At 43.1% G+C, this 15,385-nt stretch overlaps 1 protein-coding gene across 2 annotated transcripts in view; it reads right to left on the bottom strand.

Annotated features, from left to right (window-relative positions):
* LOC149970076 (ELKS/Rab6-interacting/CAST family member 1-like) overlaps positions 1-15,385 on the bottom strand; it is a 534,697-nt gene that overhangs the window by 351,608 nt on the left and 167,704 nt on the right. For both annotated transcript variants that reach the window (XM_090228733.1, XM_090228734.1), the window contains exon 13: positions 11,351-11,491. In XM_090228733.1, the coding sequence (XP_090084859.1) occupies positions 11,351-11,491 (141 nt within the window). The remainder of the gene's footprint in view (positions 1-11,350; positions 11,492-15,385) is intronic.

Here is a 15,385-nt window from a genome sequence, read left to right as displayed (position 1 = left end):
ACACTGCTTTCTGGCTTGTTGTCCAGTCTTTATGATTGCTTTGCAGAGGAGAGGGAGAACAGAGGGACTCAGAGAAGGAGAGAAGCTTGTGAAAGTTCATTGATGCTAACACGCCACGTATTGTAAGGCAGTCTGGGAGACAAGCATTTAGGTCACTGGGGTGGATTACATTATGAATCAGAATCAAACATATATGACCACCTGCCTTCAGAGGAGCTTAAACATTTATCCACAAACAGATTCAGACCAACGAGCCCACAGATACAGTTGAAGTCGGAAGTTTACATACACCTTAGCCAAATATATTTAAACTCAGTTTTTACCATTTCTGACATTTAACCCTATTAAAATTCCCTGACTTAGGTCAGTTAGGATCACCACTTTATTTTAAGAATGTGAAATGTCAGAATAATAGTAGGAGAGAATGATTGATTTCAGCTTATATTTCTTTCATTTTGCCATGATGTCAAGCAAAGTGGCACTGAGTTTGAAGGTAGGCCTTGAAATACATCCACAGGTACACCTCCAATTGACTCAAATGATGTCAACTAGCTGTTTAAAGGCACAGTCAATTTAGTGTATGTAAACTTCTGACCCACTGGAATTGTGATACAGTGAATTATAAGTGAAATAATCTGTGTGCACTTGTGTCATGCACAAAGTAGATGTCCTAACCGACTTGCCAAAACTATAGTTTGTTAACAAAAAATTAATTTTAATGACTTCAACCAAAGTGTATGTAACCTTCCGACTTCAACTGTACCTACACCTGGATGAGAAGGAGAGAAGAGAGTGATGGTTTAAAGAGATATGAAGTGGGTGAGAGGGGTGAGGGGCAGAGATCAGCTGGGAGAGGACTCCATGGAGAAAGGTGAGAAATGGTTGTAAGAAAGACAAACTGGAGGCTAAAGTATGTTGGTACAGCTGGATGTTATAGTGTGTTGGTAGCTGGATGTTATAGTGTGTTGGTACAGCTGGATGTTATAGTGTGTTGGTAGCTGGATGTTATAGTGTGTTGGTAGCTGGATGTTATAGTATGTTGATACGGCTGGATGTTATAGTGTGTTGGTAGCTGGATGTTATAGTATGTTGGTAGCTGGATGTTATAGTATGTTGGTAGCTGGATGTTATAGTATGTTGGTAGCTGGATGTTATAGTGTGTTGGTACAGCTGGATGTTATAGTATGTTGGTAGCTGGATGTTATAGTATGTTGGTAGCTGGATGTTATAGTATGTTGGTAGCTGGATGTTATAGTGTGTTGGTAGCTGGATGTTATAGTGTGTTGGTAGCTGGATGTTATAGTATGTTGGTAGCTGGATGTTATAGTATGTTGGTAGCTGGATGTTATAGTATGTTGGTAGCTGGATGTTATAGTGTGTTGGTACAGCTGGATGTTATAGTATGTTGGTAGCTGGATGTTATAGTGTGTTGGTAGCTGGATGTTATAGTGTGTTGGTAGCTGGATGTTATAGTGTGTTGGTAGCTGGATGTTATAGTATGTTGGTACAGCTGGATGTTATAGTATGTTGGTAGCTGGATGTTATAGTGTGTTGGTAGCTGGATGTTATAGTGTGTTGGTAGCTGGATGTTATAATATGTTGATACAGCTGGATGTTATAGTATGTTGGTAGCTGGATGTTATAGTGTGTTGGTAGCTGGATGTTATAGTATGTTGGTACAGCTGGATGTTATAGTATGTTGGTAGCTGGATGTTATAGTATGTTGGTAGCTGGATGTTATAGTATGTTGGTAGCTGGATGTTATAGTATGTTGGTAGCTGGATGTTATAGTATGTTGGTACAGCTGGATGTTATAGTATGTTGGTAGCTGGATGTTATAGTATGTTGGTAGCTGGATGTTATAGTATGTTGGTAGCTGGATGTTATAGTATGTTGGTACAGCTGGATGTTATAGTGTGTTGATAAAGCTGGATGTTATAGTGTGTTGGTAGCTGGATGTTATAGTGTGTTGATACAGCTGGATGTTATAGTATGTTGGTAGCTGGATGTTATAGTGTGTTGGTACAGCTGGATGTTATAGTGTGTTGGTAGCTGGATGTTATAGTATGTTGATACAGCTGGATGTTATAGTGTGTTGGTAGCTGGATGTTATAGTGTGTTGATACAGCTGGATGTTATAGTATGTTGGTAGCTGGATGTTATAGTATGTTGGTAGCTGGATGTTATAGTATGTTGGTACAGCTGGATGTTATAGTATGTTGGTAGCTGGATGTTATAGTGTGTTGGTAGCTGGATGTTATAGTATGTTGGTACAGCTGGATGTTACAGTGTGTTGGTAGCTGGATGTTATAGTATGTTGGTAGCTGGATGTTATAGTGTGTTGGTACAGCTGGATGTTATAGTATGTTGGTAGCTGGATGTTATAGTATGTTGGTAGCTGGATGTTATAGTATGTTGGTAGCTGGATGTTATAGTGTGTTGGTAGCTGGATGTTATAGTATGTTGGTAGCTGGATGTTATAGTATGTTGGTAGCTGGATGTTATAGTGTGTTGGTACAGCTGGATGTTATAGTATGTTGGTAGCTGGATGTTATAGTGTATTGATACAGCTGGATGTTATAGTATGTTGGTAGCTGGATGTTATAGTGTGTTGGTAGCTGGATGTTATAGTGTGTTGGTAGCTGGATGTTATAGTGTGTTGGTAGCTGGATGTTATAGTATGTTGGTACAGCTGGATGTTATAGTATGTTGGTAGCTGGATGTTATAGTGTGTTGGTAGCTGGATGTTATAGTGTGTTGGTAGCTGGATGTTATAGTATGTTGATACAGCTGGATGTTATAGTATGTTGGTAGCTGGATGTTATAGTGTGTTGGTAGCTGGATGTTATAGTATGTTGGTACAGCTGGATGTTATAGTATGTTGGTAGCTGGACGTTATAGTGTGTTGATACAGCTGGATGTTATAGTGTGTTGGTAGCTGGATGTTATAGTATGTTGGTACAGCTGGATGTTATAGTATGTTGGTACAGCTGGATGTTATAGTATGTTGGTACAGCTGGATGTTATAGTATGTTGATACAGCTGGATGTTATAGTATGTTGGTACAGCTGGATGTTATAGTATGTTGGTACAGCTGGATGTTATAGTATGTTGATACAGCTGGATGTTATAGTATGTTGGTAGCTGGATGTTATAGTATGTTGGTAGCTGGATGTTATAGTATGTTGGTAGCTGGATGTTATAGTGTGTTGGTAGCTGGATGTTATAGTATGTTGATATAGCTGGATGTTATAGTATGTTGGTAGCTGGATGTTATAGTATGTTGGTAGCTGGATGTTATAGTATGTTGGTACAGCTGGATGTTATAGTATGTTGATACAGCTGGATGTTATAGTATGTTGGTACAGCTGGATGTTATAGTGTGTTGGTAGCTGGATGTTATAGTATGTTGGTAGCTGGATGTTATAGTATGTTGGTAGCTGGATGTTATAGTATGTTGGTAGCTGGATGTTATAGTATGTTGGTACAGCTGGATGTTATAGTAGGTTGGTAGCTGGATGTTATAGTATGTTGGTAGCTGGATGTTATAGTATGTTGATACAGCTGGATGTTATAGTATGTTGGTAGCTGGATGTTATAGTATGTTGGTAGCTGGATGTTATAGTATGTTGGTACAGCTGGATGTTATAGTATGTTGGTAGCTGGATGTTATAGTATGTTGGTACAGCTGGATGTTATAGTATGTTGGTAGCTGGATGTTATAGTATGTTGGTAGCTGGATGTTATAGTATGTTGGTAGCTGGATGTTATAGTATGTTGGTACAGCTGGATGTTATAGTGTGTTGATACAGCTGGATGTTATAGTGTGTTGGTAGCTGGATGTTATAGTGTGTTGATACAGCTGGATGTTATAGTATGTTGGTAGCTGGATGTTATAGTGTGTTGGTACAGCTGGATGTTATAGTGTGTTGGTAGCTGGATGTTATAGTATGTTGATACAGCTGGATGTTATAGTGTGTTGGTAGCTGGATGTTATAGTGTGTTGATACAGCTGGATGTTATAGTATGTTGGTAGCTGGATGTTATAGTATGTTGGTAGCTGGATGTTATAGTATGTTGGTACAGCTGGATGTTATAGTATGTTGGTAGCTGGATGTTATAGTGTGTTGGTAGCTGGATGTTATAGTATGTTGGTACAGCTGGATGTTACAGTGTGTTGGTAGCTGGATGTTATAGTATGTTGGTAGCTGGATGTTATAGTGTGTTGGTACACCTGGATGTTATAGTATGTTGGTAGCTGGATGTTATAGTATGTTGGTAGCTGGATGTTATAGTATGTTGGTAGCTGGATGTTATAGTGTGTTGGTAGCTGGATGTTATAGTATGTTGGTAGCTGGATGTTATAGTATGTTGGTAGCTGGATGTTATAGTGTGTTGGTACAGCTGGATGTTATAGTATGTTGGTAGCTGGATGTTATAGTGTATTGATACAGCTGGATGTTATAGTATGTTGGTAGCTGGATGTTATAGTGTGTTGGTAGCTGGATGTTATAGTGTGTTGGTAGCTGGATGTTATAGTGTGTTGGTAGCTGGATGTTATAGTATGTTGGTACAGCTGGATGTTATAGTATGTTGGTAGCTGGATGTTATAGTGTGTTGGTAGCTGGATGTTATAGTGTGTTGGTAGCTGGATGTTATAGTATGTTGATACAGCTGGATGTTATAGTATGTTGGTAGCTGGATGTTATAGTGTGTTGGTAGCTGGATGTTATAGTATGTTGGTACAGCTGGATGTTATAGTATGTTGGTAGCTGGACGTTATAGTGTGTTGATACAGCTGGATGTTATAGTGTGTTGGTAGCTGGATGTTATAGTATGTTGGTACAGCTGGATGTTATAGTATGTTGGTACAGCTGGATGTTATAGTATGTTGGTACAGCTGGATGTTATAGTATGTTGATACAGCTGGATGTTATAGTATGTTGGTACAGCTGGATGTTATAGTATGTTGGTACAGCTGGATGTTATAGTATGTTGATACAGCTGGATGTTATAGTATGTTGGTAGCTGGATGTTATAGTATGTTGGTAGCTGGATGTTATAGTATGTTGGTAGCTGGATGTTATAGTGTGTTGGTAGCTGGATGTTATAGTATGTTGATATAGCTGGATGTTATAGTATGTTGGTAGCTGGATGTTATAGTATGTTGGTAGCTGGATGTTATAGTATGTTGGTACAGCTGGATGTTATAGTATGTTGATACAGCTGGATGTTATAGTATGTTGGTACAGCTGGATGTTATAGTGTGTTGGTAGCTGGATGTTATAGTATGTTGGTAGCTGGATGTTATAGTATGTTGGTAGCTGGATGTTATAGTATGTTGGTAGCTGGATGTTATAGTATGTTGGTACAGCTGGATGTTATAGTAGGTTGGTAGCTGGATGTTATAGTATGTTGGTAGCTGGATGTTATAGTATGTTGATACAGCTGGATGTTATAGTATGTTGGTAGCTGGATGTTATAGTATGTTGGTAGCTGGATGTTATAGTGTGTTGGTAGCTGGATGTTATAGTATGTTGATACAGCTGGATGTTATAGTATGTTGGTACAGCTGGATGTTATAGTATGTTGATACAGCTGGATGTTATAGTATGTTGGTAGCTGGATGTTATAGTATGTTGGTAGCTGGATGTTATAGTATGTTGATACAGCTGGATGTTATAGTATGTTGATACAGCTGGATGTTATAGTATGTTGGTAACTGGATGTTATAGTGTGTTGGTAGCTGGATGTTATAGTATGTTGATACAGCTGGATGTTATAGTATGTTGGTACAGCTGGATGTTATAGTATGTTGATACAGCTGGATGTTATAGTATGTTGGTAGCTGGATGTTATAGTGTGTTGATACAGCTGGATGTTATAGTATGTTGGTACAGCTGGATGTTATAGTGTGTTGGTACAGCTGGATGATATAGTGTGTTGGTAGCTGGATGTTATAGTGTGTTGGTAGCTGGATGTTATAGTGTGTCGGTACAGCTGGATGTTATAGTGTGTTGGTAGCTGGATGTTATAGTGTGTTGATACAGCTGGATGTTATAGTATGTTGATACAGCTGGATGTTATAGTATGTTGATACAGCTGGATGTTATAGTATGTTGGTAACTGGATGTTATAGTGTGTTGGTAGCTGGATGTTATAGTATGTTGATACAGCTGGATGTTATAGTATGTTGGTACAGCTGGATGTTATAGTATGTTGATACAGCTGGATGTTATAGTATGTTGGTAGCTGGATGTTATAGTGTGTTGATACAGCTGGATGTTATAGTATGTTGGTACAGCTGGATGTTATAGTGTGTTGGTACAGCTGGATGATATAGTGTGTTGGTAGCTGGATGTTATAGTGTGTTGGTAGCTGGATGTTATAGTGTGTTGGTACAGCTGGATGTTATAGTGTGTTGGTAGCTGGATGTTATAGTGTGTTGATACAGCTGGATGTTATAGTATGTTGATACAGCTGGATGTTATAGTATGTTGGTACAGCTGGATGTTATAGTATGTTGGTAGCTGGATGTTATAGTATGTTGATACAGCTGGATGTTATAGTGTGTTGGTAGCTGGATGTTATAGTATGTTGGTACAGCTGGATGTTATAGTATGTTGATACAGCTGGATGTTATAGTGTGTTGGTAGCTGGATGTTATAGTATGTTGGTACAGCTGGAGAAGGGAAGTGACTTGGTGGTTGGATGTTATAGTATGTTGGTAGCTGGATGTTATAGTATGTTGGTAGCTAGATGTTATAGTGTGTTGGTAGCTGGATGTTATAGTATGTTGGTACAGCTGGAGAAGGGAAGTGACTTGGTGGTTGGATGTTATAGTATGTTGGTAGCTGGATGTTATAGTATGTTGGTAGCTAGATGTTATAGTGTGTTGGTAGCTGGATGTTATAGTATGTTGGTACAGCTGGAGAAGGGAAGTGACTTGGTGGTTGGATGTTATAGTATGTTGGTAGCTGGATGTTATAGTATGTTGGTAGCTAGATGTTATAGTGTGTTGGTAGCTGGATGTTATAGTATGTTGGTACAGCTGGAGAAGGGAAGTGACTTGGTGGTTGGATGTTATAGTATGTTGGTAGCTGGATGTTATAGTATGTTGGTAGCTAGATGTTATAGTGTGTTGGTAGCTGGATGTTATAGTATGTTGGTACAGCTGGAGAAGGGAAGTGACTTGGTGGTTGGATGTTATAGTATGTTGGTAGCTGGATGTTATAGTATGTTGGTAGCTGGATGTTATAGTATGTTGGTAGCTGGATGTTATAGTATGTTGGTAGCTGGGTGTTATAGTATGTTGGTACAGCTGGAGAAGGGAAGTGGCTTGGTGGTTGGGTGTTATAGTATGTTGGTAGCTGGATGTTATAGTGTGTTGATACAGCTAGATGTTATAGTATGTTGGTACAGCTGGATGTTATAGTATGTTGGTACAGCTGGAGAAGGGAAGTGGCTTGGTGGTTGGGTGTTATAGTATGTTGGTACAGCTGGATGTTATAGTATGTTGGTAGCTGGATGTTATAGTGTGTTGGTAGCTGGATGTTATAGTGTGTTGGTAGCTGGATGTTATAGTGTGTTGGTACAGCTGGATGTTATAGTGTGTTGGTAGCTGGATGTTATAGTGTGTTGGTAGCTGGATGTTATAGTGTGTTGGTAGCTGGATGTTACAGTGTGTTGGTAACTGGATGTTATAGTATGTTGGTACAGCTGGATGTTATAGTATGTTGGTAGCTGGATGTTACAGTGTGTTGGTAGCTGGATGTTATAGTGTGTTGGTAGCTGGATGTTACAGTGTGTTGGTAGCTGGATGTTATAGTGTGTTGGTAGCTGGATGTTACAGTGTGTTGGTAGCTGGATGTTATAGTATGTTGGTACAGCTGGATGTTACAGTGTGTTGGTAGCTGGATGTTATAGTGTGTTGGTAGCTGGATGTTACAGTGTGTTGGTAGCTGGATGTTATAGTATGTTGGTACAGCTGGAGAAGGGAAGTGGCTTGGTGGTTGGGTGTTATAGTATGTTGGTAGCTGGATGTTATAGTATGTTGGTAGCTGGATGTTATAGTATGTTGGTACAGCTGGATGTTATAGTATGTTGGTACAGCTGGAGAAGGGAAGTGGCTTGGTGGTTGGATGTTATAGTATGTTGGTAGCTGGATGTTATAGTATGTTGGTAGCTGGATGTTATAGTATGTTGGTACAGCTGGATGTTATAGTGTGTTGGTAGCTGGATGTTATAGTATGTTGGTAGCTGGATGTTATAGTATGTTGGTACAGCTGGATGTTATAGTATGTTGGTAGCTGGATGTTATAGTATGTTGGTAGCTGGATGTTATAGTATGTTGATACAGCTGGATGTTATAGTGTGTTGATACAGCTGGATGTTATAGTATGTTGATACAGCTGGATGTTATAGTGTGTTGATACAGCTGGATGTTATAGTGTGTTGATACAGCTGGATGGTATAGTATGTTGATACAGCTGGATGTTATAGTGTGTTGATACAGCTGGATGTTATAGTGTGTTGATACAGCTGGATGTTATAGTGTGTTGATACAGCTGGATGTTATAGTATGTTGATACAGCTGGATGTTATAGTATGTTGATAAAGTTGGATGTTATAGTGTGTTGGTAGCTGGATGTTATAGTATGTTGGTAGCTGGATGTTATAGTATGTTGATACAGTTGGATGTTATAGTGTGTTGGTAGCTGGATGTTATAGTGTGTTGGTAGCTGGATGTTATAGTATGTTGGTACAGCTGGATGTTATAGTATGTTGATACAGCTGGATGTTATAGTATGTTGGTAGCTGGATGTTATAGTATGTTGGTAGCTGGATGTTATAGTATGTTGATACAGCTGGATGTTATAGTATGTTGGTACAGCTGGATGTTATAGTATGTTGATACAGCTGGATGTTATAGTGTGTTGATACAGCTGGATGTTATAGTATGTTGATACAGCTGGATGTTATAGTATGTTGATACAGTTGGATGTTATAGTGTGTTGATACAGTTGGATGTTATAGTGTGTTGGTAGCTGGATGTTATAGTGTGTTGGTAGCTGGATGTTATAGTATGTTGATACAGCTGGATGTTATAGTGTGTTGGTAGCTGGATGTTATAGTATGTTGATACAGTTGGATGTTATAGTGTGTTGGTAGCTGGATGTTATAGTGTGTTGGTAGCTGGATGTTATAGTATGTTGGTAGCTGGATGTTATAGTGTGTTGGTACAGCTGGAGAAGGGAAGTGGCTTGGTGGTTGGGTATTGTATTGTCTGATGTGTTGAAGCTGTATTAGGAGCAGACAGACAGCCTAGAGGAATACCGAGGCTCACACAGTATAGGAATAACAGCAACAACAAACCTATTCTGCCATTATGTAGTAGAATATGTGACAGGATGTTTACAGCTCTCCTGTGTGTGTACCTGCACGTGTCCAAGTGACAATCATCTGTACTGAATGTCCATGTCAATGTTGGGCCTGTTTTCTGTGGAACTAGGGGTCGTCTAAGAGAGGGGGGGCCCCAAGAGAGAAAGATAACATTTTGAGATAGGCTATCAACAGAGGAACCCTTTATCTTGTTGTCACACACCACACACACACACACACACACACACACACACGCAAATGCAATGCCCACAGACCTCAGCCCACCCCTGAGTCAAGTCCCAGGTCCATCCCCTCCTCCTTTTATCATTCTGTCCATTCATTCAGAGTGTCTCTGAGACACACAGCAGACTGAGAACATCAGCAGTGGTCCATGGCTGACTGACTGGCTGACAGCTCCTGGTCTTTCCTCAGACGAATGCCTTGTCTCTGCCAGACAGTCACATAGGCCCATGGTTTAATATTCTCCTCTGCTCTGTCTGCCTGCCACTCTCAGGACAGGGCAGTAGCCAGTCAATCAATAGGCAGAGAGAGAGTCAATTGCTGATGTTTGTGCGGGACTGTCTGTCTGTCATTCAAGGAGTCTGTGACTCATCCAATCTAATACTCTGTGGACTATTTCTCAAGAAAAATGACTGGCTGGAATTTAAGGTGACCTTGCAGGTCAGGCAGCTTGGGTGGGGTCATCGTGGGGTCAGAATATGGTCTTGGTTCGATGATTGTATGGTCATTGTGTTATCCCTGTGTGGTCAACGTAGCTCACCTATTGGTCAGACAGGTCTCCCTGCAGTAGACAGAGTGTGGTGCCTGTCTGGTCATTGTAGCTCACCTATTGGTCAGACAGGTCTCCCTGCAGTAGACTGAGTGGGGTGCCTGTCTGGTCATTGTAGCTCACCTCTCGGTCAGACAGGTCTCCCTGCAGTAGACAGAGTGTGGTGCCTGTCTGGTCATTGTAGCTCACCTATTGGTCAGACAGGTCTCCCTGCAGTAGACTGAGTGGGGTGCCTGTCTGGTCATTGTAGCTCACCTCTCGGTCAGACAGGTCTCCCTGCAGTAGACTGAGTGGGGTGCCTGTCTGGTCATTGTAGCTCACCTCTCGGTCAGACAGGTCTCCCTGCAGTAGACTGAGTGGGGTGCCTGTCTGGTCATTGTAGCTCACCTCTCGGTCAGATAGGTCTCCCTGCAGTAGACTGAGTGGGGTGCCTGTCTGGTCATTGTAGCTCACCTCTCGATCAGACAGGTCTCCCTGCAGTAGACTGAGTGGGGTGCCTGTCTGGTCATTGTAGCTCACCTCTCGGTCAGACAGGTCTCCCTGCAGTAGACTGAGTGCGGTGCCTGTCTGGTCATTGTAGCTCACCTCTCGGTCAGACAGGTCTCCCTGCAGTAGACTGAGTGGGGTGCCTGTCTGGTCATTGTAGCTCACCTCTCGGTCAGACAGGTCTCCCTGCAGTAGACTGAGTGGGGTGCCTGTCTGGTCATTGTAGCTCACCTCTCGATCAGACAGGTCTCCCTGCAGTAGACTGAGTGGGGTGCCTGTCTGGTCATTGTAGCTCACCTATTGGTCAGACAGGTCTCCCTGCAGTAGACAGAGTGTGGTGCCTGTCTGGTCATTGTAGCTCACCTATTGGTCAGACAGGTCTCCCTGCAGTAGACAGAGTGTGGTGCCTGTCTGGTCATTGTAGCTCACCTATTGGTCAGACAGGTCTCCCTGCAGTAGACTGAGTGTGGTGCCTGTCTGGTCATTGTAGCTCACCTATTGGTCAGACAGGTCTCCCTGCAGTAGACTGAGTGCGGTGCCTGTCTGCTCATTGTAGCTCACCTCTCGGTCAGACAGGTCTCCCTGCAGTAGACTGAGTGCGGTGCCTGTCTGCTCATTGTAGCTCACCTCTCGGTCAGACAGGTCTCCCTGCAGTAGACTGAGTGTGGTGCCTGTCTGCTCATTGTAGCTCACCTCTCGGTCAGACAGGTCTCCCTGCAGTAGACTGAGTTTCTCTCTGAGCTCCTTCAGTTCTTTCTTGTTGGACTCGATGTCTTCTGTCTTCTCTCTGTCGTCTCTGTCTCTCTGCTCCTTCAGACGCTCAATGATACGCTCCTACAGAGAGGGTCAAAGGATTAATTCACACATGGGGACAGTCACATATACTCACCTGTAGAGGAATGGGTAGATAGAGGTCAGGGCCTCCCGAGTGGCGCGGTGGTTTAAGACACTGCATCACAGTGATAGCTCTGCTACTAGAGATCCTGGGTTAGAGTCCAGGCTCTGTCACAACCGGCCGCGACAATTAACCCAGTATCGTCCGGGTTAGGGGAGGGTTTAGCCCAGCGTCGTCCGGGTTAGGGGAGGGTTTAGCCCAGCATCGTCCGGGTTAGGGGAGGGTTTAGCCCAGCGTCGTCCGGGTTAGGGGAGGGTTTAGCCCAGCGTCGTCCGGGTTATGGGAGGGTTTAGCCCAGCGTCGTCCGGGTTAGGGGAGGGTTTAGCCCAGCGTCATCCGGGTTAGGGGAGGGTTTAGCCCAGCGTCGTCCGAGTTAGGGGAGGGTTTAGCCCAGCGTCGTCCGGGTTAGGGGAGGGTTTAGCCCAGCGTCGTCCGGGTTAGAGGAGGGTTTAGCCCAGCGTCGTCCAGGTTAGGGGAGGGTTTAGCCCAGCGTCGTCCGGGTTAGGGGAGGGTTTAGCCCAGCGTCGTCCGGGTTAGGGGAGGGTTTAGCCCAGCGTCGTCCGGGTTAGGGGAGGGTTTAGCCCAGCGTCGTCCGAGTTAGGGGAGGGTTTAGCCCAGCGTCGTCCAGGTTAGGGGAGGGTTTAGCCCAGCGTCGTCCGAGTTAGGGGAGGGTTTAGCCCAGCATCGTCCGGGTTAGGGGAGGGTTTAGCCCACCGTTGTCCGGGTTAGGGGAGGGTTTGGCTGACCGGGATGTTCTTGTCCCATCGGGCACTAGGTGGGCCGCCCTGCCTAAGAGTTCATCTTCTATTGGTTTCTATTGACAACGGGGTCTGAATGTTGTTTTGAGGGCCATTACAACTGGCCTGGAAAATAATCTACTGGAAATTACTATAATTTAATGGCTATTATTACATCATATTAAACTAATAATAACCACTTTAGGTTGAATAATAAGTATGTTTTTCCTCATTCATCGCCTCACACACAGTCCATCAAAGTTTAACAGGCGCTCGAACTTACTACACTGATTAAATCACAAGCTCAGTAACATTTAATAGTGTAGCTCACACTCCTTATATCACAACTAGAACAGTGTCTGACAGAGTGTTCAACCTTCACAGCCAGTCAGAACAACACACACCACGTACTGGAAGACCAACGGTTGGCTCTGTTCATCTCACACCTGTGTGTTTGTGTGTCAACCTCAACCTCGCTCTGCATGGAAGAGAGAGAGTGGGTGAGGAAGAGAGAGAGGGGAGAGGGAGAGAGATAGGGGAGAGAGGAGAGGAGAGGAGAGGAGAGGAGAGGAGAGGAGAGGAGAGGAGAGGAGAGAGAGAGAGAGAGAGAGAGGGAGAGAGAGAGAGAGATGGAGATGGAGATGAGAGAGAGAGGGTGAGAGAAAGGGTGAGAGGAGAGGAGAGAGGGAGAGACAGGGTGAGAGGGATAGAGAGGGAGAGAGGAGGAGAGAGAGGAAGAGAAAGAGTGGGTCAGGAAGGGAGAGGGAGAGGGAAAGAGAGGAGAGGGAACAAGAGGAGAGGGAGAGAGAGGAGAGGGAAAGAGAAGAGAGGGAAAGAGAAGAGAGGGAAAGAGAAGAGAGGGAACGAGAAGAGAGGGAAAGAGAGGGAGAGGGAAAGAGAGGAGAGGGAAAGAGAAGAGAGGGAAAGAGAGGGAGAGGGAAAGAGAAGAGAGGGAAAGAGAGTGAGAGGGAAAGAGAGGAGAGGAGAGGGAGAGAGAGGAGAGGGAGAGGGAAAGAGAACCACCTGACGTGTCCGGAGAAAAGAGGGAGAGAGAGGGGAGGGGTAGAGAGAGAAAAGGGGGAGGGAGATGGAGAAAGTAGAGATGGAGAAAGTAGAGAGAAAGGGGAGGAGTAGAGAGAGAAAAGGGAGACATTTGAAAGAGAGATATTGTTTCACAACCTGTGGTGGTAGTGTAGTGTAGTAGTGTATTGTAGTAGCGTAGTAGTGGTGTAGTAGTGTAGTAGTGTAGTGTAGTGTAGTAGTGTAGTAGTGGTGTAGTAGTGTAGTAGTGTAGTAGTGGTAGTGTAGTAGTGTAGTAGTGGTATAGTAGTGTAGTAGTGTAGTAGTGGTGTAGTAGTGTAGTAGTGTAGTAGTGGTAGTGTAGTAGTGTAGTAGTGGTATAGTAGTGTAGTAGTGGTATAGTAGTGTAGTAGTGTAGTAGTGGTGTAGTAGTGTAGTAGTGGTATAGTAGTGTAGTAGTGGTGTAGTGGTATAGTAGTGTAGTAGTGTAGTAGTGGTGTAGTAGTGTAGAAGTGGTAGTGTAGTAGTGTAGTAGTGGTATAGTAGTGTAGTAGTGTAGTAGTGGTGTAGTAGTGTAGTAGTGTAGTAGTGGTGTAGTAGTGTAGTAGTGGTATAGTAGTGTAGTAGTGTAGTAGTGGTGTAGTAGTGTAGAAGTGGTAGTGTAGTAGTGTAGTAGTGGTATAGTAGTGTAGTAGTGTAGTAGTGGTGTAGTAGTGTAGTAGTGGTATAGTAGTGTAGTAGTGTAGTAGTGGTGTAGTAGTGTAGAAGTGGTAGTGTAGTAGTGGTATAGTAGTGTAGTAGTGTAGTAGTGGTGTAGTAGTGTAGTAGTGGTATAGTAGTGTAGTAGTGTAGTAGTGGTGTAGTAGTGTAGAAGTGGTAGTGTAGTAGTGTAGTAGTGGTATAGTAGTGTAGTAGTGTAGTAGTGGTGTAGTAGTGTAGAAGTGGTAGTGTAGTAGTGTAGTAGTGGTATAGTAGTGTAGTAGTGTAGTAGTGGTGTAGTAGTGTAGAAGTGGTAGTGTAGTAGTGTAGTAGTGGTATAGTAGTGTAGTAGTGTAGTAGTGGTGTAGTAGTGTAGTAGTGTAGTAGTGTGGTGTAGTAGTGTAGAAGTGGTAGTGTATTAGTGTAGTGTAGTAGGGTGGTAGTGTAGTAGTGTAGTGGTGTAGTCATGTGGTGTAGTAGTGTAATAGTATAGTAGTGTGGTGATATAGTAGTGTAGTAGTGTGGTGGTGTAGTAGTGTAGTAGTGTGGTGGTGTAGTAGTGTAGTAGTGTGGTGGTGTAGTAGTGTAGTGGTGTGGTGGTGTAGTAGTGTAGTAGTGTGGTGGTGTAGTAGTGTAGTGGTGTGGTGGTATAGTAGTGTAGTAGTGTGGTGGTATAGTAGTGTAGTAGTGTGGTGGTGTAGTAGTGTGGTAGTATAGTAGTGTGGTGGTGTAGTAGTATAGTAGTGTAGTAGTGTGGTAGTGTAGTAGTGTGGTGGTGTGGTAGTGTAGTAGTGTGGTAGTGTAGTAGTGTGGTGGTGTGGTAGTGTAGTAGTGTGGTGGTATAGTAGTGTAGTAGTGTGGTGGTGTGGTAGTGTAGTGGTGTGGTAGTGTAGTAGTGTGGTGGTGTAGTAGTGTGGTAGTATAGTAGTGTGGTGGTGTAGTAGTATAGTAGTGTAGTAGTGTGGTAGTGTAGTAGTGTGGTGGTGTGGTAGTGTAGTAGTGTGGTAGTGTAGTAGTGTGGTGGTGTGGTAGTGTAGTAGTGTGGTGGTGTAGTAGTATAGTAGTGTAGTAGTGTGGTAGTATAGTAGTGTGGTAGTTATTGTGGTAGTGTAGTAGTGTGGTGGTGTAGTAGTATAGTAGTGTAGTAGTGTGGTAGTATAGTAGTGTGGTAGTTATTGTGGTAGTGTAGTAGTGTGGTGGTGTAGTAGTATAGTAGTGTAGTAGTGTGGTAGTGTAGTAGTGTAGTAGTATAGTAGTGTGGTAGTTATTGTGGTAGTGTATTAGAGTGGTAGTGTAGTGTAGTGTAGTAGTGTAATGTAGTAGTGTGGTAGCATAGTAGTGTAGTAGTGTATTGTGGTAGTGTAGTAGTGTGGTAGT

The sequence above is a fragment of the Oncorhynchus mykiss genome, unplaced genomic scaffold, assembly GCF_057628025.1.
Source record: "Oncorhynchus mykiss isolate SJ-2025 unplaced genomic scaffold, ASM5762802v1 scaffold96, whole genome shotgun sequence".
Lineage (NCBI taxonomy): Eukaryota > Metazoa > Chordata > Actinopteri > Salmoniformes > Salmonidae > Oncorhynchus > Oncorhynchus mykiss.
This window is presented reverse-complemented; position numbering and strand designations above follow the sequence as displayed.